The sequence below is a fragment of the Micromys minutus genome (assembly GCF_963924665.1).
Source record: "Micromys minutus genome assembly, chromosome: 19".
NCBI classification, from domain to species: domain Eukaryota; kingdom Metazoa; phylum Chordata; class Mammalia; order Rodentia; family Muridae; genus Micromys; species Micromys minutus.
In genome coordinates this window covers 50654047-50676007 of record NC_137954.1, presented here as the reverse complement: position 1 = coordinate 50676007, position 21961 = coordinate 50654047, and the positions used below count along the sequence as shown (strand labels likewise).

General features: G+C 40.7%; 1 protein-coding gene across 1 annotated transcript in view; it reads left to right on the top strand.

Moving 5' to 3' along the window:
• Window positions 1-21961, top strand: part of FBXL17 (F-box and leucine rich repeat protein 17) — a 423066-nt gene that overhangs the window by 260514 nt on the left and 140591 nt on the right. The window contains exon 7 of the mRNA XM_080933091.1: window positions 7627-7703. Within this exon, the coding sequence (XP_080789217.1) occupies window positions 7627-7703 (77 nt within the window). The remainder of the gene's footprint in view (window positions 1-7626; window positions 7704-21961) is intronic.

Here is a 21961-nt window from a genome sequence, read left to right as displayed (position 1 = left end):
GACCTCTGACACACACTTTAGAATGTATCGGTCCAGGGCCCGGCAGCGATCAGTATGTTCAACAGTGATAATCACTGAGCCTCTGAACATGCGGAGGGCAATCTCACGGAACTGGAGTCGGGTGAAACTGGTGTGGCATCTCTGCATGCTTGATCTTTCCCCTTCCACTTTCTGGAAGCATGCACCCACCATTTTGTTCTTGGCCCTGGTCTAGACCAGTTTTTTACTGCTTGTGTTTTAGGGAGTAAGGAGATAACTTGGCTGTTATATTCTCCTAATTTCAGGATGTATTACTTGTATATAATCACTAATTACAAACCACTCTTAAGACCTCTTTTACTAGTTTCTTAGATGGACAGAAGGTTAGTTACTTGGGCTTACCCATAGGAGTTACCCACAGATTTCTGACGATAAGAGCTAACGCACACGGGAGCATGTGGCTTGGAAGCACCAGCCCACTCCCCATTGCACTTAATTTGAGCTATTTAATTGTAACCTTCAATGATATCAAACTGCCATTCTCTTAATTTCCCTTGAAAATGACTAGACTTTTTTTTTCCTTATCACTGCAACTGTTTGCTCAAACAAAAGTTTGAGTATTGTTTTTGGATGCTTTGAACTATCGTTAGCTAAAGTAGAAAGCCATCTTTAATAGTTCTTTTTGTCTTTATGTCCCATGCTCTGTGGCACTTTGAGGTTCTCTACCTTCCCAAAGGAGAAGGAAACCTTTGTGTTGTCCAAGTTGCCTCCTCGATTATACAGATCAAAGGTGGTTCGTGTCGATCATCAGTCATTGGCAGTGTTCACAAAATTCCTGTGGACATGAGCCAACTCCCAGAGAGTGCTGTGAAGAGGTGAATTGTCACTGCGAAGCACGGTTGTGGGTATCTTAGGGTGAAGACATGCTTAACTCTTTGTTAAATGAAGACTGGATTCTCATCTCCTAAATGCTTTAATCATCCGCTGAAGTACTCAGTCATTTTAAATTAAAGATGAGTCAAAATAAGTATCTATTTTATGCAACATACAAATGGGACTTTCTTATCAGTGTCCGTGACAGTTTGGGTAAAGGTCAAGCATGGGAGGGAGACAGTCTCCTGTCTTTGTCTTCTGTGCTCTGCTTCTACATAGATTTCATACCTGCGGGCAAGTCAGAAACCTGACAGACATCTTTGAAATGTTGCTGGCGTTACTGTAATTGATACCACTCCCCGTCAGTGGTAGGATAATGAGCTGGCCGGGAAAGGAGTGCACTCTGGCAGACCTCAGCTCCTCCCAGTGGACAGTAGTGCTTCTGTGCTTGATTGTCCTTTTTTTAAGGGCCTGGACTTTTGCTGCCCATGGTAAACTTTTTATTGCCTGATATGTCCGGATACCAAAGGAAGCACCGGTGGTGGCTTCGTCGGAGTTATGCAGCGTCTGAACCCCTCAAGTCGCCGAGGAGGCACTGGTGGAGCACCTTAAACCAAAAATGAAAATAAACAAAAGAAGGTTTTCAACAGTTGCCTTTCCACACTACTGTGTTTCTCTCCCAGTGCACTAACTTGATCACTTGGAAGGTCTTTAATGGAAAGAGTCTCTCCTTTCATCAGTTTCTCTCCTTCCTAGTGTTTCCGCTCACCCTGGAGAGCTGGAGTCTTTGAGTTTTGGTGATGGTGAAGATAGGGCTAGCTCTCTGTTCCCAGTCACGAACACAAGTGGACAGTGTTTGATACTTCACAATTGCAAGCCTTATGTTCAACATTATGTCACTGTGCCTTGGTCACACTTTGCCTTTGATAAAGTGCTGGTATTGAATAGATAGATAGCTTATTTCCCAAACTCTTGCTCTCTCTGTGGAATGCTTCCCAAAAGTTAGCTCAGTTTGTTAATGTAGTTCTTGTAAAAGTACGATTCAATGGCTAAATTAAATATGAGATTTTTAAAAATAATATCTAAAACGCTAATGGCAGAGTCAAAGTTATTATCATAAGCCAGTTAGTTCAAGTCTCCATTTCTACCCCTTAGAGGAACTTCAGCCATTTTGTTTCTTGATAATTCAGAGGAATGTGCTATTTATATTTAGGCCTCTTTCTGCCTGAGGAAAATTTCAACTATTCTACTAAACATTTAAATTAAATTACAGTGCGTTTGGATATATGGCTAGAGACAACGATTCCCCATGAAAGTTGCACTGCAAAATCCCACTTGGCTGTGGTACTGTTTCCTTGCTGAGTTCTCACCCTTAGAGTCCTTATAGTACCTGGAAAGAAGCAGCCCTCACCGTCGGCCCCGCCTTCTCCTGCAGAGGCTGCAAACTGCAGGAGCTGAAACCTAGCTACCTTTTGACATGCTTCCCTTGTATAAAAACCACAGGAACAATGTCTTACAATGGTCATTTTGAAACCTTTCAGTGCCTTCCTGAGTGAGAGAACGGGCTTGAGTCGGCCCTTGTTAAGTGAGAAATGTCTACCTAAATAGATCTCAGATTCACAGATCAGTTACTGGATTTCCAGAGAATGGCATTTGGTAAGTGAGAACTTAATTGGTGTCCCAAGATAATTGTTGCTAACTGGTGGAGCCGGTGACATTTTGCATGTCATTCCTAGTTTCTACCCCTGTGGTATATTAAGAATGTTCTTTGAGAAAATGAGTTAGCATTTTAATTGCAAATCAATCTTTTAAAAAATCAGTGTATATATCTTCTATGAGAATATTTTCACACGTGTTCATAAGAGTTAGCAGTGAGTTTCTACTTGGTACTCTGCAGTTACTGGTGTTGCAGAGAAGAGCGTAAGAAAGGGCATGGCGGGGTGCAGAGGGAATACATTCCTCTGCACTGTGTGCGCACCCTGCCGAGCCCTTCAGTTCCTTCTGGGTGGTGTGTCCACTCACATGCTCTGCAGTTTGTCTGTCTGTAGTCCACACAACATAAGTTAACTTATTAGCTTGCATAGTTTTAGAGATAGTGAAAATCCAGTTCTGTTTCTAAAGCCTTTACATAGATCACTTTTCTGGTGTGTTTTGCATTGTGAGGTTTCAGCGACCTGTTTATTCAGCCTTAAACACACCAGGTCTTTGTACATATTTGCCAACTTCTTTACAGCACTCTCTATATTGTTTCTTCCTTTTAATCTGTGCTGTTGTTTTGTCTTGTTGCAGTTTTTCTCTCTTTAAATATATGTCTGCTATTCAAATAGGACTGTGGCTTGGGAAGGAGCATCCCAAGGCGTCCTTAGAACTCCACCAAGCCCTAGACTAACACCTCTCTAATGGGGTATTTCTGTCCACACCTCGAAGGTGAGCGAGCCCGTCCTTTAAGATTTGCAAACCAGTGTCTGGCAGCTCCAGTTAGCTTCTTTCTGGTTTGAAGCACATCACAAACAGTAACAAGGTCTCCCAGGACCCTCCTGCACACAGCGCAGTCATATTTCCTCATTAGCTTGCCTCAGTTGTCATTAATGCCATGCTCTGGCTTTTGAGAAGGAGACAAGAAAAAACATAAAAAACTTGGAATGTATGTAGAATGGGTCATTGTTTTCCATAATCCGAGGCTCTTTTGAATTCCTTTGATAATTTTGAAGCTTACACAGCTTAATTCATTAACCTTTGACCTTCATATAAATCAGATGATTAGGAATTTATTTCTAAGAAGACAATTTTTTTCCTCCTTTGAAACTGAGAAATGCTTTCTTTTCTTGAAAAAAGGAAAAAAATCTTACAAAGCTCACAAAATAACCTTTCTGCTTTCAAATTTTACAAATTGCTTCAGGTGCATTTTAGAACATTCTCAAAAGCAAGTGACTATAAAGTTATCAAAAATAATTTTGGATGCTTTGACTATCTTAGAGCAGGTTTTCTGGCACTTTTCTCTATTCTAAAAGAGAGAAGAATACACACACACACACACACACACACACACACACACACACACACATATTTCATTCTCAACAGCTGTTACTTAGTAATTTACAATAGTAAGACTTCAATTCTTTTTACTTCACACCCCTGCCAAGGCATTAAAGCAAAAACATAATCTGAGGGCAGACAAACTGAGAATAAACTAAAGAGTATATACATGGCCATGGGACGCTTGATCTGGAAGAAAATGTTTACACGGAGCCACATTTTGAAGCAAATTATGTAGGACCTCCAGCCAAAGCCGAGGTCTGGTCCTTGCTGCTTTTACAGGTGAGGCTGGGGACTGAGCCTTTCTTTTCCCTTGTTAGGGTTATGCTCCTGTGAGGTCTAGAGCTCAGGAGGACCGTGTAGACCTAATGGGTGTGATGCTTATGGGGCATTTTAACAGTGTCTGATATCTTTTGGTATTTTCCATGCCATTCATTTACCCTTTTTAATACACTACTTCCCCTAAGAATTCCTAACCTCCACCCCTTTTAATTCCTATATTATCATGAGAATTTTTGGATCTGTGTAAAACGCTTTTAAATAATATTTAGAGGTTCGTCCTTTGGAATGTTGGGGACAGAATGTAGAAGGTGTGGGAATGTTTTAGATTTGATTCTGATTGTAGGTGTGGGAATGTTTTAAATTTGTGATTCTGATTGTAGGTGTGGGAATGTTTTAAATTTGTGATTCTGATTGTAGGTGTGGGAATGTTTTAAATTTGTGATTCTGATTGTAGGTGCTCATGCCCTGCCTCTGTACTGATGTAATTTTCTTAGCACGTTGGACGGAGCATTTCCTTGTGTGACATAAGTGACTGCAGGCGTGGAGATGTGGAGCTCCTAAGTGTCGCCTGCACTACACTGCTCAGCGTTATCAGTGGTCACTTGAAAATGTCTGTACCTTTCAACATTGTTTGAGAACATCTCTTAAGTTTTTAATAAGTACCTACCATACAAATTTCTATAATATTTACTACGTGCCATTTGGGTTTATGCATATAAATATATTTATATGATATGATAATATATTTATACCATATAAATATATTAAGTATGTATATTTATATAGACATAGACATATGTCTGGAAGCTCAGATGACTGAACCTTTAAGAACAGATAATCCTTCACGTATGGCACCTTTGCTTACAGTTTCCTCTCATTATCTAGTATGAAAGGTTAAATTCCCGCAATACCTCATAGCTCATTACAGACTCCTGAGCAAACTTCCTGATTTTGCACTAGGTACTTCTAAGCATCTGTAGCTCCTGTCTGTCTCGGCCATTCGGGGGCCAACCTTCATGGTCAGTGGCTGGGGCATTCCTCCTGTTCTGTGCCCTCTGCAGCCCCGTGTGCGCCTGTGCTGTCGGTATGCACTTGTGCCGTGTCTAGCAGTGGCCTGGACAGGACCGGATGCAGTGCGAGGATGCGAGCTCAGTGTCTTTCACAGGCAAATATGAGGCCAGGCATTTTGAACGATCTGTATGGAGCATGGGAGTAAAATACAATCACTGCTGTGCCTTTTGTTTCATTGTCCCCACAACATATCGGATTCGCTTTTTTAATTCAATAGGGACGGTAAGATATGGTCCTTCATTATTGCAGAAAGTGGCTCAGGAAATTTTAAATCATTGTGATTGTGTAATAATGTATGGCTTTTATTTTTTATTCTCAGCACAAGAAAATTCATTTTAAGTCATACATAACATTTTGGCTTTATTTAAGCTGTTTGATTTCTTCTTTTAGCATTTCTTTCTTGTGAACGTATTAAAATGGTATGAAGGTAGTGTCACTGTTTCCCTTCACAATAGCCCATGCCAGCTACTGTTGCATTGTTACTCGTCAAGATTTCTATTGTAGTTACAACTACAAAAATGTGCCTTTTGAAATCATAAATCTTTTTATATAAAATATCCAAAGAAGAATGTTTACCTGGCTGCCTTAGGAAGGAAGCATGTACTGTTTATCATTCCATTAGGACAGAATTCTATAAAAGTACTTTAAAAGAAAAATGTCTTTTGTACTAATTTAACCTTCAATAATGAATTATACAGGATAAAATTACATAAAATTCCCTGACATTTTATAGAGCTACCTACAAATAAGCCAGGCATAAAACGAAAGATCAGAAAGACAGCGATGGATGCCGAGTGAGTTTTGATGGATTGTACACACAGGTATCAAATTGCTTGAACCTTACTTCCTAGAAAAGGTTAATGACTCTTTCTGCTTTCTACCCTTTTGCTTAACTGCTATCTATATGAATTAAGCAGGGACTGCACTGAAAGGCACCCGTGCCATGTGTCAGTCAGTCAGTACGGCTGATATTATAGCAGACTGAGCTGTGGAGTAGGAAGTGTGGCTAATCTTTATTTTTAAAATTCACTAAATTCTCTACTAGAGCTGTGCTGAGGCTATATTGAAAAGTGTTTTAATGTAAGTGAAAAATCAAAGAAGACTTTAAAATATTATGTAGCTGTACAATTAGCCATTATAGCAATTCATTTGAAATATCAAAAATAAGTCTTTCTGTTTTCTTTTTAAATTTTTATTCGTTTATTTTCCCCCCTTTCTCCTCTACTCTCAGTCCCTCCCTCTCCCATCCTCCCTTCTCATCAGGGGAGACCTCCCATGGATATTGGCCAGCCTTAACAGATCAAGTTGCAGGAGGATTAGGTTTTTTGTCCCTCTTTAGGTATACATGAGACAAGGTAGCACATTTAGGGGGAAGGGGTCCAAAGGCAGGTCACAGACTCAGTTACAGGCCCTACTGTAGCTGTCGGGTTCCACATGAAGACAGAGCTGCACGGCTGTTACATGTGTGGACGGGGTTGGACCATCCCACGCACACTCTGTTTGGTGGCTCAGTTTCTGTAAGCGTCGATCAGCCTCATACAGAAAAACAGACAAAAAGCCCAAGATAGCTACAGAAATCCTGTACAATAAAAGAAGTTCTGGAGGTATCACTATCCCTGATTTCAAGCTGTACTACTGAGCTATAACAATAAAACCTTCATGGTATTGTCATAAATACCATGACAGGTTCTTTAGTGGACTAGAATAAAAAAACCAGAAATAAATCCACACACTGATGGACGCTTGATCTTTGACTAAAACAAAAACATTGGAAAAAAGAAGCATCTCCAACAAATGGTGCTGGTCTGTCTGGATGTGTGCACGTAGAAGGTGCAAATGGATCCGTATCCGTGTTTATTAGAAGTGAAACGTTTTTTAAAGTGGAAGTTCGATCATTCTGTGTGCTCGGGTTTCATGTCTTCTGTCAGTTACATAGTTTTACAACTTTGGATTGTATGTTAAGTAAACTTTCTTTTGATGTGCACTTAATGTTCAGAATTAAAAGTTGAACTCTGAATAATTGTCATTCCTTTGAAATAATTATTCTCCTGTATACTACAATGTTGGTTTATTATTTTATACCATTTTATGTAAGTGATACATTCACTATATCATGTTAGGGTTACCACCCAAACACCCAGTGGTCTTAAAGGAATATCCTCCTCCCATCTCTTGAGTTTCAAAAGATGTAATGAAGCCATTTAGGAATTAGTGCACTCATCTTGAAAGTAGAGACTATAAGACGTCCTGAAATGCCATCAGTGAGGCTGTTGAGAGCAGAGTTGGGTGTTTACGAAATACTGACGACCTTGAGGATTCATGGTGAAACATTTGCTAATTTACTTGGAGTGCATTAGTGTAACACCACCCCTTTGTGTGTTTCAGGTGTGTGGAGGTCATTGCAAAGGAGGGACAGAACCTGAAAGAGCTGTACTTGGTGTCCTGTAAAATCACTGATTATGGTATGTAAGAAGCCTTGCACTAACACCTTACCCTTAGAGAAACAGAGGTCTTACAGCATCAAAAGTTATGTAAAGAGAAGTCAAGAATCACTTTAGACTCTTTGTGTTCACTTACAAAATTCTCATGAAACAAAAAATAAACGGAGTAACAGTCTAAAAGTCACAGTAGAATGAGTGTGTGCGTGAGCTCAGTGCACAGTCGTAATGTGCATTGATACACACCGTAAGAGTGGAGATTGGACAGTAAGGAAATGCAAATAATTTTCAGGTCAATTACATGTCCTGTCTCAGGAACAGGACAAATAGGATCAGTGCACTGAGTTCACTGGCTCACGTTAGCACTGTGGAAGGTGTATGCCTGGTTTCAAAGGCAAGCCCTGATGGCGGAGTCTGCCTTACCCTGGTGGCCACTTCAGCAGGGATAGGAAGTGTCCGTGTACATTTTCTCAACAGTCTACGTTATCTGAGTATTGACTCGCCTCCGTAAACAGCAAGAACCACATTTTCATGTGTAATGTGCATTTACCCTCCTGACACAAGGGGATAGCCCAACCTCTCTTCTCTTGTGTTTTTCCTCTTTCCACAATCAGGTATGTGGCCTATGTATAGGTTTTGAGGCCAGATGTTTGCCACTGTATGAGGGAGAACAGGTTCCTTTTCTTCTGACTGCATAAATTGTTTATTTGGATTTTAATATTTTTATTTTGAGGGAAATTAGTATTTAAAATGTCTTCCACTCTTAGCTTTTATATCTGCTGTGACTCCAGTCTAGGATGTCAGGCTGAGCTGCCCAGGGAAGGAGATGGGTGCATTGTCAGATCTCAGAGCTTTAACAGGACAGTGTGTGGGGTGTATTGATTGCCTAGCGTGCATGAAGCTCTGTGCTTGATTTATAGCCACTCCCTCAAAAAAAAAAAAAAAAAAAAAAAAAAAAAAAAAAAAAAAAAAACAAACAGTAAGAATTATCCGTATTTTAAAAATGTTTTGCACAGACTTTTAGAAAACAGTTTTCATATTGTTGTCTTTTTCTAGTTAAAGCTGTAAAGATGTGTTGATTGCTTTTTCCTTTTCTATGGTCGCTTGCCTTGCTTGGCATGTTAAGCTGATACTTAGCATACCTTACTTTCACGGCCTGGAGAGTCTCCACATGAATGTGGAGAAGGCATGTGTGGACAGCCGCCTCTCTCCTCCTGTCAGGTCGCACACTCCACTTCCTCCAAGCTCTGCCAGTTACCACGTCACTAAGACTTCTGAGAGCTAGATTAAATTTCTTCTTCCTTTCACGGACTCTTCTGAGGCTCTGCAGTGGAAATGTCCCTGATATTACACTATGCTTTGGAGACGTATTTTGTTTAATAACAAAGCTCCTGTCTAGCTTGTAGCTGTTAATTCAGCAAATGTGGAGAATGTTCCAGAAAATTTAGAGAAGAAAAGAGAAAAGATACTAGATTTGAGACAAATGTAAGGTTAAATTTTTCATCTGTTCTCTGACCTTTAGGAAGTTCCTTCACAAACATATTAGAGACTCATTTATTTGTAAAGTAGAGAATTAATTCCTCTGTGCAAGTACTGCCCAGAGCAGTAGTCTGGGGGAGCAGTAGAGTGAGCTGCTTGAGAACACTGCTTTCCTACCTGAGGGTGAGCGGACTTGTTCCCACAACCTACCTGTCCTAGGTCTTCGGAGATTTTCTTCTGGTTGTCACACTTCCTATTGTTTTGTGGCATTGCCCATTTTTAGTACCGAGTATTTGTAGTATTTGCCTCCTACTATGGTGGCACTACTAAAGCCTCACCACCACAGCTTGGTTTACTTTGTCTCTGACTTACGTAGGTTCTCAGTCCTCTGCATAGTCTGTTTATTAGAATACCTTTACAGTATTTAATGGTTGTGCCTGTGTGAGCTGTGTTGGAGACCAGTTAAGGCAGAATTTCTACTTAGTGGGGCTAGAACAGAGGTTTTGTGATAGTATGTGAGGATCATATGCATGCAAATCACAGCTACTGATCTAATCCCTTTGACTGTTGGCGCCACCTTAAAATTGGACATTTTTATGTATACCTTATGCTTAAGGGCTGTCATTCCTTTGGTGACTACACATTTCTGCTTTGCCCATGTTCAACAATGTCCTCCTTGCCTGCTCTTCCTGTGGTACTGGGTATGGGCCTGCTTTGGGTGGGTAAGTGGAGACTTGTGGCAGTGTGGTAGGATGCACTGACTCAGGAGAGGCTTACCTGCCATACAAATCCTGGATGATTTTTGTTCAGATCCTCACAGGTGTTGAATGTGGCTACAGTGCTTAGCAATGTCTGTCCAGACTCTTATAAAGTAATATTCATTTAAGCTGATATATGATACAGTTGTCATGCAGAAAACCATCACACTCATGTGCTTCTATCTCTCCAAATTAAACAGGTCTTTATGATAAAGGATAAGAATTCATAAACAAATCAGTAAGTCAGAGATATCAAGGTGCAAAGCAGAGCCTTGGGCAAGAGAAGTGCAATGCTGTCAGCCATCAGTCACTGAGCAGATGTGGTATTAAGTATGGGCAGGGTAACCTAAACCAGAAGTGGGTTACGGTTAGACCTCTGTCTCTTCTCTTTGTCGTCAGCCTAAAGTATCTTACTTAACGAGTTTTGCCATGTGAAAAGCCACATGACGCGTTCCAAAGGGGTAGTGAAAACAGAAAGTTCCATGTAGCACCTGCTGGTATATTGGTCACCCATTAACAGTTCTGAGAAATTACCTCAGCTACACAAACACACACAGCTCTTCCCTTCCTTCAAGTCTATGTAGGAAACATCTGATAGAAGTTGAACTTGTTGTTGGTCTATAACTACCTTCATGACTTCCAGACCTGAGTGATTAGCAGGAAGGGAACGAAGGGCCCAAAGGGAGGCTGGCGTATCCAGGTCACATCCCTGTCTAGGCCTTATTTTGTTTTTCTTCTCCGTGTTTCTTCCTAGAAAGTTACTTTGGGTTTTTTGTGTATCTTTCTGTTCCAAGGATAGTTTCTCAACTAATATCTTTTTAATCTCTTTTAAAGCCTACTTTTGAAAATTCTCCTCATTCTGAAAAGTATCTCTTGCAATTAAGAGAACAGGAGTAAACATCAGTCTTGTGTCCCCCAGGTTCAGAAGTCAGCAGCAGTCACTCTGTCAGCAGCACAGGCTGCTGAGGAAAGCTCTTGTCTCCATTCTGAATTTCCACTGGAACCATGATGTAACCCTGATGCCAGGGGGGGCGCTTTGAAAAGGACCCAGGTTACCCGGAGTTGTTGGCATATTTTCTCATTTTTAACTTCAGCAGTGCTGAGGACCCTTACAAGTATAGTCTGCAAATACCTTTCTGTTTTTACTCTCAAGCCGCCAAGTAATCCTTAAAGCGGACTGTAAACACTTACCTGCTGATAATGTAGTTTAGTGCCCACAAGGTGACTTACACCGACACCATCACTGTGCTCTTGATGCGGGTTCTTTGCCATGCTGGAGTCAAGCCCAGGGTCGTGACTGCCATTGGACAACATTCCTAGCCCCGTAGGTTCCCTCTGTGCCTTTCCACAAGTTCCTCTGTGACTCAGAAGCCTAAAGTGCTCTCCCAGGTGTGTTCTTAACTGCTAAGTATTGCTCTTGGTCACATAACTGCCTTGATTTGGAGCATTTTTAACTTGACAGTAGGTCATGTTTCTAGATTACTCAGGACAAAGGTTTCCCAAATCAAAGCCAACCACTGTGCCCATTGTAATCACAGATGCTGTCCTTTCAGTTGACCTACAGTTATAGGCCTGATACATGTCCATTCTGTCAGAATAGAAAGTCAGCATCCACGGTGTGTCTCTTATTCCTGAAGCTGTCACAGAAGGTGAGAGGCTAGGACTGCCCTGCGTAGCCTGGTGCAAGGGGTGACAGTGCAGCTCTCTCGGAGACAAGAATGGGGGTGTGGTCTAGTAAGACTGACCTTTGCTTGGGTACAGCCCATGCTTCACCCTTGCCATGTTGACCTTCTAGTGCCTTTGAAAGACGAATGAGCTGTGCCTTCCTGCTCAGGACCCATCTCTTTGGCTGTTTGTTAGTTAACTCAGATTGGGATCTGGGATGTGTGGTCCAAGCAGCAGTGCTGGAGAGACAAAGGAAATCCAAGACAGATTCTGCAAGAGCCATAGCAAAAATGCTTCTCTCGTCAAGTCTTAAACCAAAAACCAGTTTACTCTTGTTATATCATCTTATTTTTCATATTACTGGGTGTGTATTACCTACATTGATGTTCCATTTAAAATAACTTTCTAGCATTTTCTTTTTGTTTCAGTTTAAATTGTATTTTAAACTGCTCCAAGATTGCCGGGTAAGATGCACCTCTTTTTGTCAGCAGAAGTAATTCTAATAGCTGTAAAGTGACAAAGAAGAGCTTTCGAACGTATATTTGCAAGTCAGAAAGAATGCTTTATTGCTTACTGTTATTATCCTCATTTTCCATTCTATTATTTAAATATAAATAGCACTCATTGATGGTTGTGAGCTAGGGCTACTTTGCGGAAGCCTCTCCTTTGCAGATTTTCATTTTTCTAGTCCATTTAGATATTTCCCTCTCTTTCTACCTCTGTACTTAACTCTTGATTCTGCTGCCTTTAGAAGATATCATGCTCTCCTTTCCTTCTAATTAACAGGCCCACGTTTTGCCTAAAATTTGGCATTTGTTACATTTATATATTTGAAAGAAAGGGAAATAAAGAAAATGAAAGCGTATGAGTGAATCAGAATTTATACTTCTTCCCACTCCCTCCCCCCGTGTCTGTGTGTGCATGTCTGTGTGCACACTCTGTGTGTGTGTGTGTGTGTGTGTGTGTGTGTGCGTGTGTGTGTGTACTATGGTATTTAGGGAACAAGTCCTGGGAGTCAGTTCTCTCCTTCTACTATATGGACCCATAGGACCACACTTTGCAAAGATGTTATCTATTGACCCATTTTGCTGGCCTGAAATATTTAAGTATAACTTTATCTAAAGGATTTGGTTTGATTGGAGTAAAGAAATTGTTGACTTTCCTCCCTGGTTACTAAATTCCTACAAGCCTGTAGTTAGGTGCCCTTGAAATAAAAGACTGAACAATAGCAGTGCTTATGCTGTTTGCTGTAGTCAAACTACAGTGTTCAGTTAGTAAGGACTTTAAATCTTATGCTGTTTGCTGTGGTCAAACTACAGTGTTCAGTTAGTAAGGACTTTAAATACTTCTTCAGACAATACGACTGTTGACATGTAAAGGGAGAACCACCATCTTAACAATATTAAGAATGCTATTATATATGTATTTATATTTTTGTATTATTTAATTCCTATCAGCAATCCTTTATAGTTTTTGGTTACATTTATCTCTGTATATTTTGTGCACTTGCTATTATTTTAAACATGTTATATATATTTGATAGATTTTTCTCATGTAGAAAAGGTTTGTATATTGAGTCAGTATTTTTTGGTCTTGCTATTTCTACTTTGCTCCTTTAGCTATTAAAATTTTCTAAATTGGGCTGGAGAGATGGCTCAGTGGTTAAGAACACTGAGTGCTCTATCAGAGATTCTGAGTTCAATTCCCAGCAACCACATGGTGGCTCACAACCATCTGTAATGGGATCTGATGCCCTCTTCTGGTGTGTGTCTGAAGACAGTGTACTCACATACATAAAATACATGAATGTTTAAATTTTTTAATTAAAATTTCTGTATGAAAAAAAATTATTACCATAACCATCTAAATGCAATGCTCCCTCAGTAGAGTTAAGTTAAGGAATAGCCTGACCCAGATTCTTAACTAAATAAACCCATTTGTATGATTATGGCACATGAACAGTCTTACACCTCCTAGCACATATATACACACATACGTTCTACTGTTCTAAATTGACTTTTTATAAATATTGCTGCAGTTCTACATTTACCATAGCTATTACCTAAAATGAGAACTGTCCAACGTGTCTTTTCTACTTTACTTTTGTATTTGGAAATCCCATGTTTAATTTTAATTATCTGTTTTTAACATTATACTTAATGGAGAAGACTCCTATATAGATATGGAAAACTTAGCTCAAATTAAGGGATCCATTTTTGTGACATGTCCACTTTTAGATGTCATTGCTTTCTGCTCTGCAGAAAAAGTGCTTTCATCGGTGGTGGCTGAGGCAGCGGTGGCGGCAGTGGCGGTCTTGCAGGAGCACAGATAGAATCCTGGTTGCTCATGGTGCACAGTCAGTGATGAGCCGTTTGTGAGTGGCCTTGTTACACTTGCACTGAACACCATGACTGTTACAGAGCTTCTTGCCTTGTGGCGTTCAGTGAAGAAAAAGGACATCTGGGTGTTCACAGCTTGTTGGAAATGCTTTTCTCAGTGATAATAAGTCCTCTATCCAAAGATGTATACAGGCAGGGATAGTCTCTGAGGAAGGGCAGGAGGATGGGAGCCTAGGAAGATAGTTGCCCTGTTTGATTCTTAAGCCCTCTTCTAATCCTAGGCCTTATCTGCACCATTTGGTTCAGCAAAGCTGTACTCTTAAGTGTGCACACTGCCGGTGGGATGCTACGGGAAAACCCCCCCGAACAGAAAAATGGATACTAAGTAATAGTTATGTATGAAGAGGCTGTCCATCATTTGAAATAATGTAATGGTGTCAGTTTTGAAGGTCAGCCTGGGAGTTGTAGCAGCCTATAAGAAGACAACTGTCATGGACTTCTCCAGCTGGGGGTGGTTTGGAGCATCAACAGGTGTCTGAATGGATGAGATTGTATGCATTGGTTAATCTAAAGCAAGACCAGAAATCATCCAAAATGATGCTGTGTACTCAGAGGCAAATATTTCCTTGTAACTTATCCTGACTAATTCATAATCCCATAGCAACAACTTGACATATATCATAGAGGAGAAAACATTATGTTGGGTGATAGCTACTAATCAAATATATAACTTCAAATGTATACCTTCATCATAATAATGCTAGAACAACTGCAGTTTTGTGCTATTTTCTTTTGTCACTACTTTCTTAAACAGTCCATGTTAAGAGTTACTGTTAATACTGGAGCCCACAGATGTGGAAGCTGAGATCCAGTATGGTACAACTTCACACAGTTTACAAACTGTGTTATACAGATTCAGTATCGAGCTAACTTCTGATATGCTGTTAGGTCAGTGACATGCCTGGATTATTTAGTACTTTGAAAAGTTCAGTCTATGAGGCTGGAGAGATAGATGGCTCAGCAGTTGAAAGCACTGCTTGCTCTTCCAGAGGTTCCGAGTTCAATTCCCAACAACCACAACCATCGAGAATGGGGATGATCCCTCTTCTGGTGTGTCTGAAGACAGCGACAGTGTACTCACATACATAAAGTAAATAGATCTTTTTTAAGTTCAGTTTATGTTCAGTATTCACTAATATACTATTTTTTCTATTTTAGGCAGGCTCTCTAGCTTAGGCTTCCCCCACACTCACTATGTAGTTGAAGATGTCCTTGAACTTCCAACATTCTTGGCTTCACCTCCATGGTGCTGGGATTCAAGTTGTGTGCCACCATGTCCATGAAGTTTGGTGCCAGGAATTAAATCCAGACCCTTATGCATGTCCAGCAAACATTCTACAACTGAGTTATGGCCCCAGCCCAACTATGTTCTTAATTTCAAATTTCTGTATTATTCTTTATAAATTAAATTTTCTGAAGCCCGTGATGTAGTAAAATCCTAATAAATTAATTTGATTTTCTATAATTTCCTTTTCTAAAGTATTAAAGTGAATCTGTGAACAATCTAGAACCATTGTCTTCAATAGACAAGCAAATGGAGCCCAGACAGACCTCAGTCCATTAAGGACCGTCACTGTCCCTGCTTCCTCTCATGGCAGTGACTCTCAGAATTCTTGGTGTTTCTGGCAGGTATTATTTCTTCATTTTAATGGTTTTAAACCAGTTTCAGATAGCACGGGATACTTCATAGTCTTGTAGTATGCACACATACTTGGAAATTCATAACTGTGTCATATAAAATAGCATGACTAATTGTTCTTCCCTCCACTGTCTTAGATGTGACCCCAACAGGTCCTTAAGTCTGAGTGCCACCATTTGCCTCCGTTTCCAGTACTGAACATTCTTTAAAATTAAAAAAAAAAGTTCAAGTCCCTCCTTGGTGTGGCTTTCTCCCCTGCCTCCTTCTTGGACTTTATCTTAGAGTTCCTCATTTTCTAAAATAAAGAGTTGGGGAGAAGGGAGGTCGAAGGCCCTGTGTGCCTTCCTTGTACCTCAGGACTCTTGCTCTTTCATGTGCTCTGTGTTGCTCAGAGATCATGGTCATTCTCTTTAGTCATTTCCTGAGTTCTTCATTTTGTCTTTCAAGTGTGGCCAGTGATTTATTTACTTGATATCATTTTAAGCTAAGCCATTTATATCTTACTGATATGTGAACAGTCCTATCTTCAGTAAAAGGTTGGAAGCTATTTCAAGTTGACTGTTTCTTGAATGTACCTGGCTTATTTAATTCACTTCAAGATTAATGCATAGATGAGCCATTTTTCCTACAATCTGTTGATTATTAAATGAGCTCATCTAATTATACCCAGAACCCTTTTTTTTTACTGGTTTTCTGCTTCGAAAGTCCCACCTATAACTCAGTATGTTCCTTAAGTGAGGCGCAGCCTCTGAAACCCAGCAAAGTCATTTGGGAATGCCCGTGCACTAGAGCCTTGTGGTTTCTTACATTCACTTTCCCCTCCAACCCCCCACAGCTGCCATCCTGCTTGTGGAGAAGGGAAGGGACTTAAGAATGAAAGGTAATTTTGTATTTTTACTATTTGTCAACTTTCTAGTCATTTCCTTCAGATTTTGCAGAGACCTTCTGAAGGAACCATTTGGAAATGAGTGTAGCGTTACTGAATTCGTGTGGTCCTCGTGTGGTCCTATGTGCTCCTCTCCACAGGCCTTCAAGCTTCCTGTGGCACAGTGACTACCTGAGTGTAACATTCAGTCAAGGCACAGTGTGAAGTGCCTGTGCGTTTCTGCCTTCTCCAAAGTACAGATGACATAGTGGACCTGCCGGGAAATGAGCTGCTCAGGGTGGGAACCAGTGTCTTAGGGTAGATGGCATCCAGCTTCCCAAGCTCCTCAAGTTCGTTGGTTCTGTTACCCACAGATCAAGGATGAATCATCCTCTCTGCCTCCTGTCTTCTACAAAAGAAAAAAAAAACCAGATACTCTTGATGGTTTTTCTGTAGTATGGATGTTAAACTTTCTCACATACAAAAAGGCTGACTTATTAACTTAATTTACTAATTAAGTAAATCAAACTTACTTTTCACTCTGGTATTTAGCTGTTCATTTTAACCCAAATTCCCAAAGCATTCTCTTACGACTCAATCACCTAGAATTTATCTGTCATATGTGTTTTTCATCTAGGGTTTATCGTATGACATTTAATAAATAGTTTGAACTTTTCAACTTTTCTAACAATTGAGTTGAGTTGGCAAGGCTGATCCAACCTCTGTGCCGTGTGCCGTGCATTTCAAACTGAACGTGACTTGGCTGCCTCTGGATGTGTCTGATAGTGAGCAGAGAAAACGAAAATTTTCAAAACTGAAAAGGGGGATAAACAAAACAAAACCCACTCTACCTTTAGGAATTTCTAATGCTTTTCTCTTTTGTGGTGTGTGTGTGTGTGTGTGTGTGTGTTTGGTAAAATGAACAATATCCGTAGATCTGATTCAGTTATTATAGACCATGATGTTTTCGTTTGGTAAACAATTTTTTAATGCAGAGAAACTGTGTAGAAACTAGCAGTACATACTTTTGATGGTTGATCAAGTGTATTTCCATCCGTCCCTGTTATTTAGGCTCAGAGTCCCTCCCTCATGACACTGGGCTCCCTTTCTACTGTCCCCTCCTTGCTCATACAAGGCTTTAGGAGCTTCTCCAAGAAAACAGTTTTCCTTTGAGGATATCTATTGTTCCATAAAGATTCTTCCATCCTTCTATTAAATTTTAAAATTCACAATAATCTCCTAAAAGGATCCAGCCCCTTTATTGCCCTCTGTATGTCTGGAAGTTCCCTGCAGTCAGTCTTGGAAATCGGAGTTCATTCAGTACTGCTCTGATGTGCAGATCACACCATGCAGGAGACCGGTCATGGTTGAGAGTCAGCTGCAAAGACACTGAACATGCATGAGGGACAAATACGCAAAATTAGAAGTAATTTTGATTCTGTAGTGTGATCTACCTGTAAAAGGAAGAAGGGTGATATAGATGCTGTGTGAGCATGTTAGCATAGCGTGTTAGCATGTAGGTGCTGTGTGAGCATGTTAGCACAGCGTGTTAGCATGCAGATGCTGTGTGAGCATGTTAGCACAGAGTGTTAGCATGCAGATGCTGTGTGAGCATGTTAGCACAGAGTGTTAGCATGTAGATGCTGTGTGAGCATGTTAGCACAGAGTGTTAGCATGCAGATGCTGTGTGAGCATGTTAGCACAGCGTGTTAGCACAGCGTGTTAGCATGCAGATGCTGTGTGAGCATGTTAGCACAGCGTGTTAGCACAGCGTGTTAGCATGCAGATGCTGTGTGAGCATGTTAGCACAGCGTGTTAGCACAGCGTGTTAGCATGCAGATGCTGTGTGAGCATGTTAGCACAGCGTGTTAGCACAGCGTGTTAGCATGTAGATGCTGTGTGAGCATGTTAGCACAGCGTGTTAGCATGTAGATGCTGTGTGAGCATGTTAGCACAGCGTGTTAGCACAGCGTGTTAGCATGTAGATGCTGTGTGAGCATGTTAGCACAGCGTGTTAGCATGCAGATGCTGTGTGAGCATGTTAGCACAGCGTGTTAGCACAGCGTGTTAGCATGTAGATGCTGTGTGAGCATGTTAGCACAGCGTGTTAGCACAGCGTGTTAGCATGCAGATGCTGTGTGAGCATGTTAGCACAGCATGTTAGCATGTAGATGCTGTGTGAGCATGTTAGCACAGCGTGTTAGCATGTAGATGCTGTGTGAGCATGTTAGCACAGCGTGTTAGCACAGCGTGTTAGCATGTAGATGCTGTGTGAGCATGTTAGCACAGCGTGTTAGCACAGCGTGTTAGCATGTAGATGCTGTGTGAGCATGTTAGCACAGCGTGTTAGCACAGCGTGTTAGCATGTAGATGCTGTGTGAGCATGTTAGCACAGCGTGTTAGCACAGCGTGTTAGCATGCAGATGCTGTGTGAGCATGTTAGCACAGCATGTTAGCATGTAGATGCTGTGTGAGCATGTTAGCACAGTGTGTTAGCATGCAGATGCTGTGTGAGCATGTTAGCACAGCGTGTTAGCACAGCGTGTTAGCATGCAGATGCTGTGTGAGCATGTTAGCACAGCATGCATATGTACTACATACAATGAGGGAGAACACTCAAGCTGCCCATCTTGAGAAGCAAAAGAAACTTACATTTTTTAGCTCTATAAAATAAGTGAAAAGCTTGAAATTTAATCAGTCTTATTTTGTGTGAGGCAAATGTACTTGGCTTTTTTTGAGAATCATGCCGTCTGCTCTGGTTTACATAAGAAATTGGGCAAAATCCTTCAAAGTATTCGTTTTCAACTTTGCCTTTCCAGCACACCTTGCAATCAAGGCTTGTAAATGATTCATTTCTAAAATACGATAAATTAGTATAGATTCACATATCTTTCCCTCTCATATTCTGATTAAAATATTTTCCTAAATGTCAAAAAAAAAAGAGGTGAGTTTACCAAGCTTGCTGAAACTCACATATAACTTGTGGTTTTTGCTCATGTTGGAGCTCCGTGTGCCTAGTACTTATCACTGTGAGTGATTATTGGTTATGTACATATTTGTGACCTTTACATTTATTACATTGTAATAAATAATTGTAAAGCTGCCCCTCAAGACCCAAATACATGGTCCCCTAGACTTTAAACTTGGATAAAATTGATACCAAAGCAGTTTCTAGCAATGTACTATATGTGTGTATGTGTTTCTAGAAATGTACTATGTGCATGTATGTGTTTCTAGAAATGTACTATGTGCATGTATGTCTCATGTTCCTGTGTTCATCATATTGTTTAGTGTGCAGAAGGGTAAACCAACACCCGAGCTGAGTGCCCTAAAGTAAGTGTGCAAGTAAAGAAAGACCCTTCCCACACAACGTAGATTATGGAAGGGTGTGTCCTTTACAGAACTACACATCTTTGCCACAAAGTTTCATCTCTTTTGCTAAATAGACTATTGATTTGAAATCTGTTCTCTTTTAGTTAATGAAAAATCAGATTTAATATTTCCATTTATGAGAGTAGTATCCATTTTGATACTATGTACTATTAAATTGGTTTTTTTATGACATAGTCTTTAAAGCTTTAGAAAGCTACTTTAAGTTCTTGAGGTTTCTTGGTTTGTAGAAAGGCTATACTCGTGTTCTATGTGTGGCAAACTACAAATATTCATTGTATATTTTTTTCAGCTACAGGAAACCAGTTGGCAATTGTAGAATTATAATTAGGTGCTGTGTAGCATAGCTGATATAATCTACTATTATAAATCTATATAAATAATCTACAACCTCCTAGGAAAGATGGAATCTCTTCCAACTTGTGATTATAATAACTGATTTCAGTGGCCTCAGGCCTGTCTCACGAATGCTTTTAGTGTTTTCTGAACTGAGCCTCTCTTCTGTGCCAGGCATGTTTCTAACTGTGCATGTTCAGGCTCCTGATTGACTGACTGAGAACCAAATCATTCTCGATAAGACATACTCAGTCCCAGCTACAACAGAAAAGATGCGTTCCAGGCCAGAATTGGTCCTTCACTAACAAAGCTTGCTTTTCTGCCAGCGGTGATACTTACAACGTGAATGAAAATTCACTGACCTATATTATTCCATTTAAATCCTTAAAATTTTAAACTAAAACATCGTCAACAGTAATTCTAACCACACTGAGGCAAGGAGAGTGTCCCTACAATCTGGCTGCACTAAATGTAATTCATAACTATCAAAAATCCGTTTTCTCCGAATAACTTTTAAGAACACTCCTGATGTCTTGAAAATTCCATGCAATTTTCTTTAAAAGTTGGTTTGGAATGCCACTGAGCATCTTGAAGCCCACACACAGTGAGTTAAATTGCAGCAAGCGTGTATTTCTCCAGCACCATATAGTTGCAAATCCTTTATCCTCAAGTACGCAGTGGCAGATTTTCTCCTCGAACAGTGAAGGAAGTTGAAGTTGTGGCTATTTCAATTTAACACACAATGTGCCACGTGCTCCCGCTAAGGCTCGCCTTGCCTGTCGGGTTTTTTTTTTTTTTTTTTTTTTTTTTTTGTGGTTCATTCTTGTTTCCTGTAATAAGAATTAAGTGTGTAATACAAATTATGAGGCTGGATTCATAGTCCCATCATTTTCAAAGCTTCATCTCCCTATACTGGCTTCATATAAGTGTCTCCTTTTCAGTCAGTTCTAAATTCGGAGTGGAGCGCTTGCTCTCAGTGTCTTTAACTCTCATCGCCGTTGCCCGTGTTCCCTGGCTCTGGGAATGCTTCAGTGTTCATGGTGTTACTCAGCTCGAGCTTGGGTATTCTCAGTGCCTCGTGCCCCTTCCTACCTCCTGTGGCAACCACGGCCAAGCCAAGGTGAATGTGTTCACAAAATAGACCTTCAGTAAAGTGGGTCTGTTGATAAGCCCTCAGACACCTAACTGTATTCTTGGTTCCTGTGATCCTGCTGCTTGTCTTAACCGACCGCACAGGCATGGAGGGGCTGTCCCCTCAGCAGCCCAGCATAATGCACTCTTGGAAACCAGGCTTGCATGTACCCGTTTACAGCAGCTGTCCTCCTAGTCAGAGTTGTCAATGGAGGGCTTATGGACTTGAAACCTCCTAATGGCAGTGGGGAAATGGCTTTCACAAAACAGCTATAATGAATTTTCCAAGAATGCTTTTCAGACTAAATGCTACAGACTTCTGTGGGAGCCTGAATGGCCTGTGCCTCAGCTTACCCGACACCTAACAGATGAAGACAGGTGACTCGCAGCTTACTCCCTACAAGGGTTAGTCCAGGTACAGCTCCAGTGGCATTGTCAGCAGCATCCAGCCAGGCAGGGCCTTGGCTTCCACAAGCCGTGTTTCTCCAGGACAAGATCGACATGTGTCTGTACTTACCATGGGGACAGGCTGGGGGAGTTAGCCAGAGGACAGATTCAAATGCAGAAAGAGCTTCTCTGTCTGTCTGTCTGTCTGTCTCCCTCCCTCCCTCCCTCCCTCT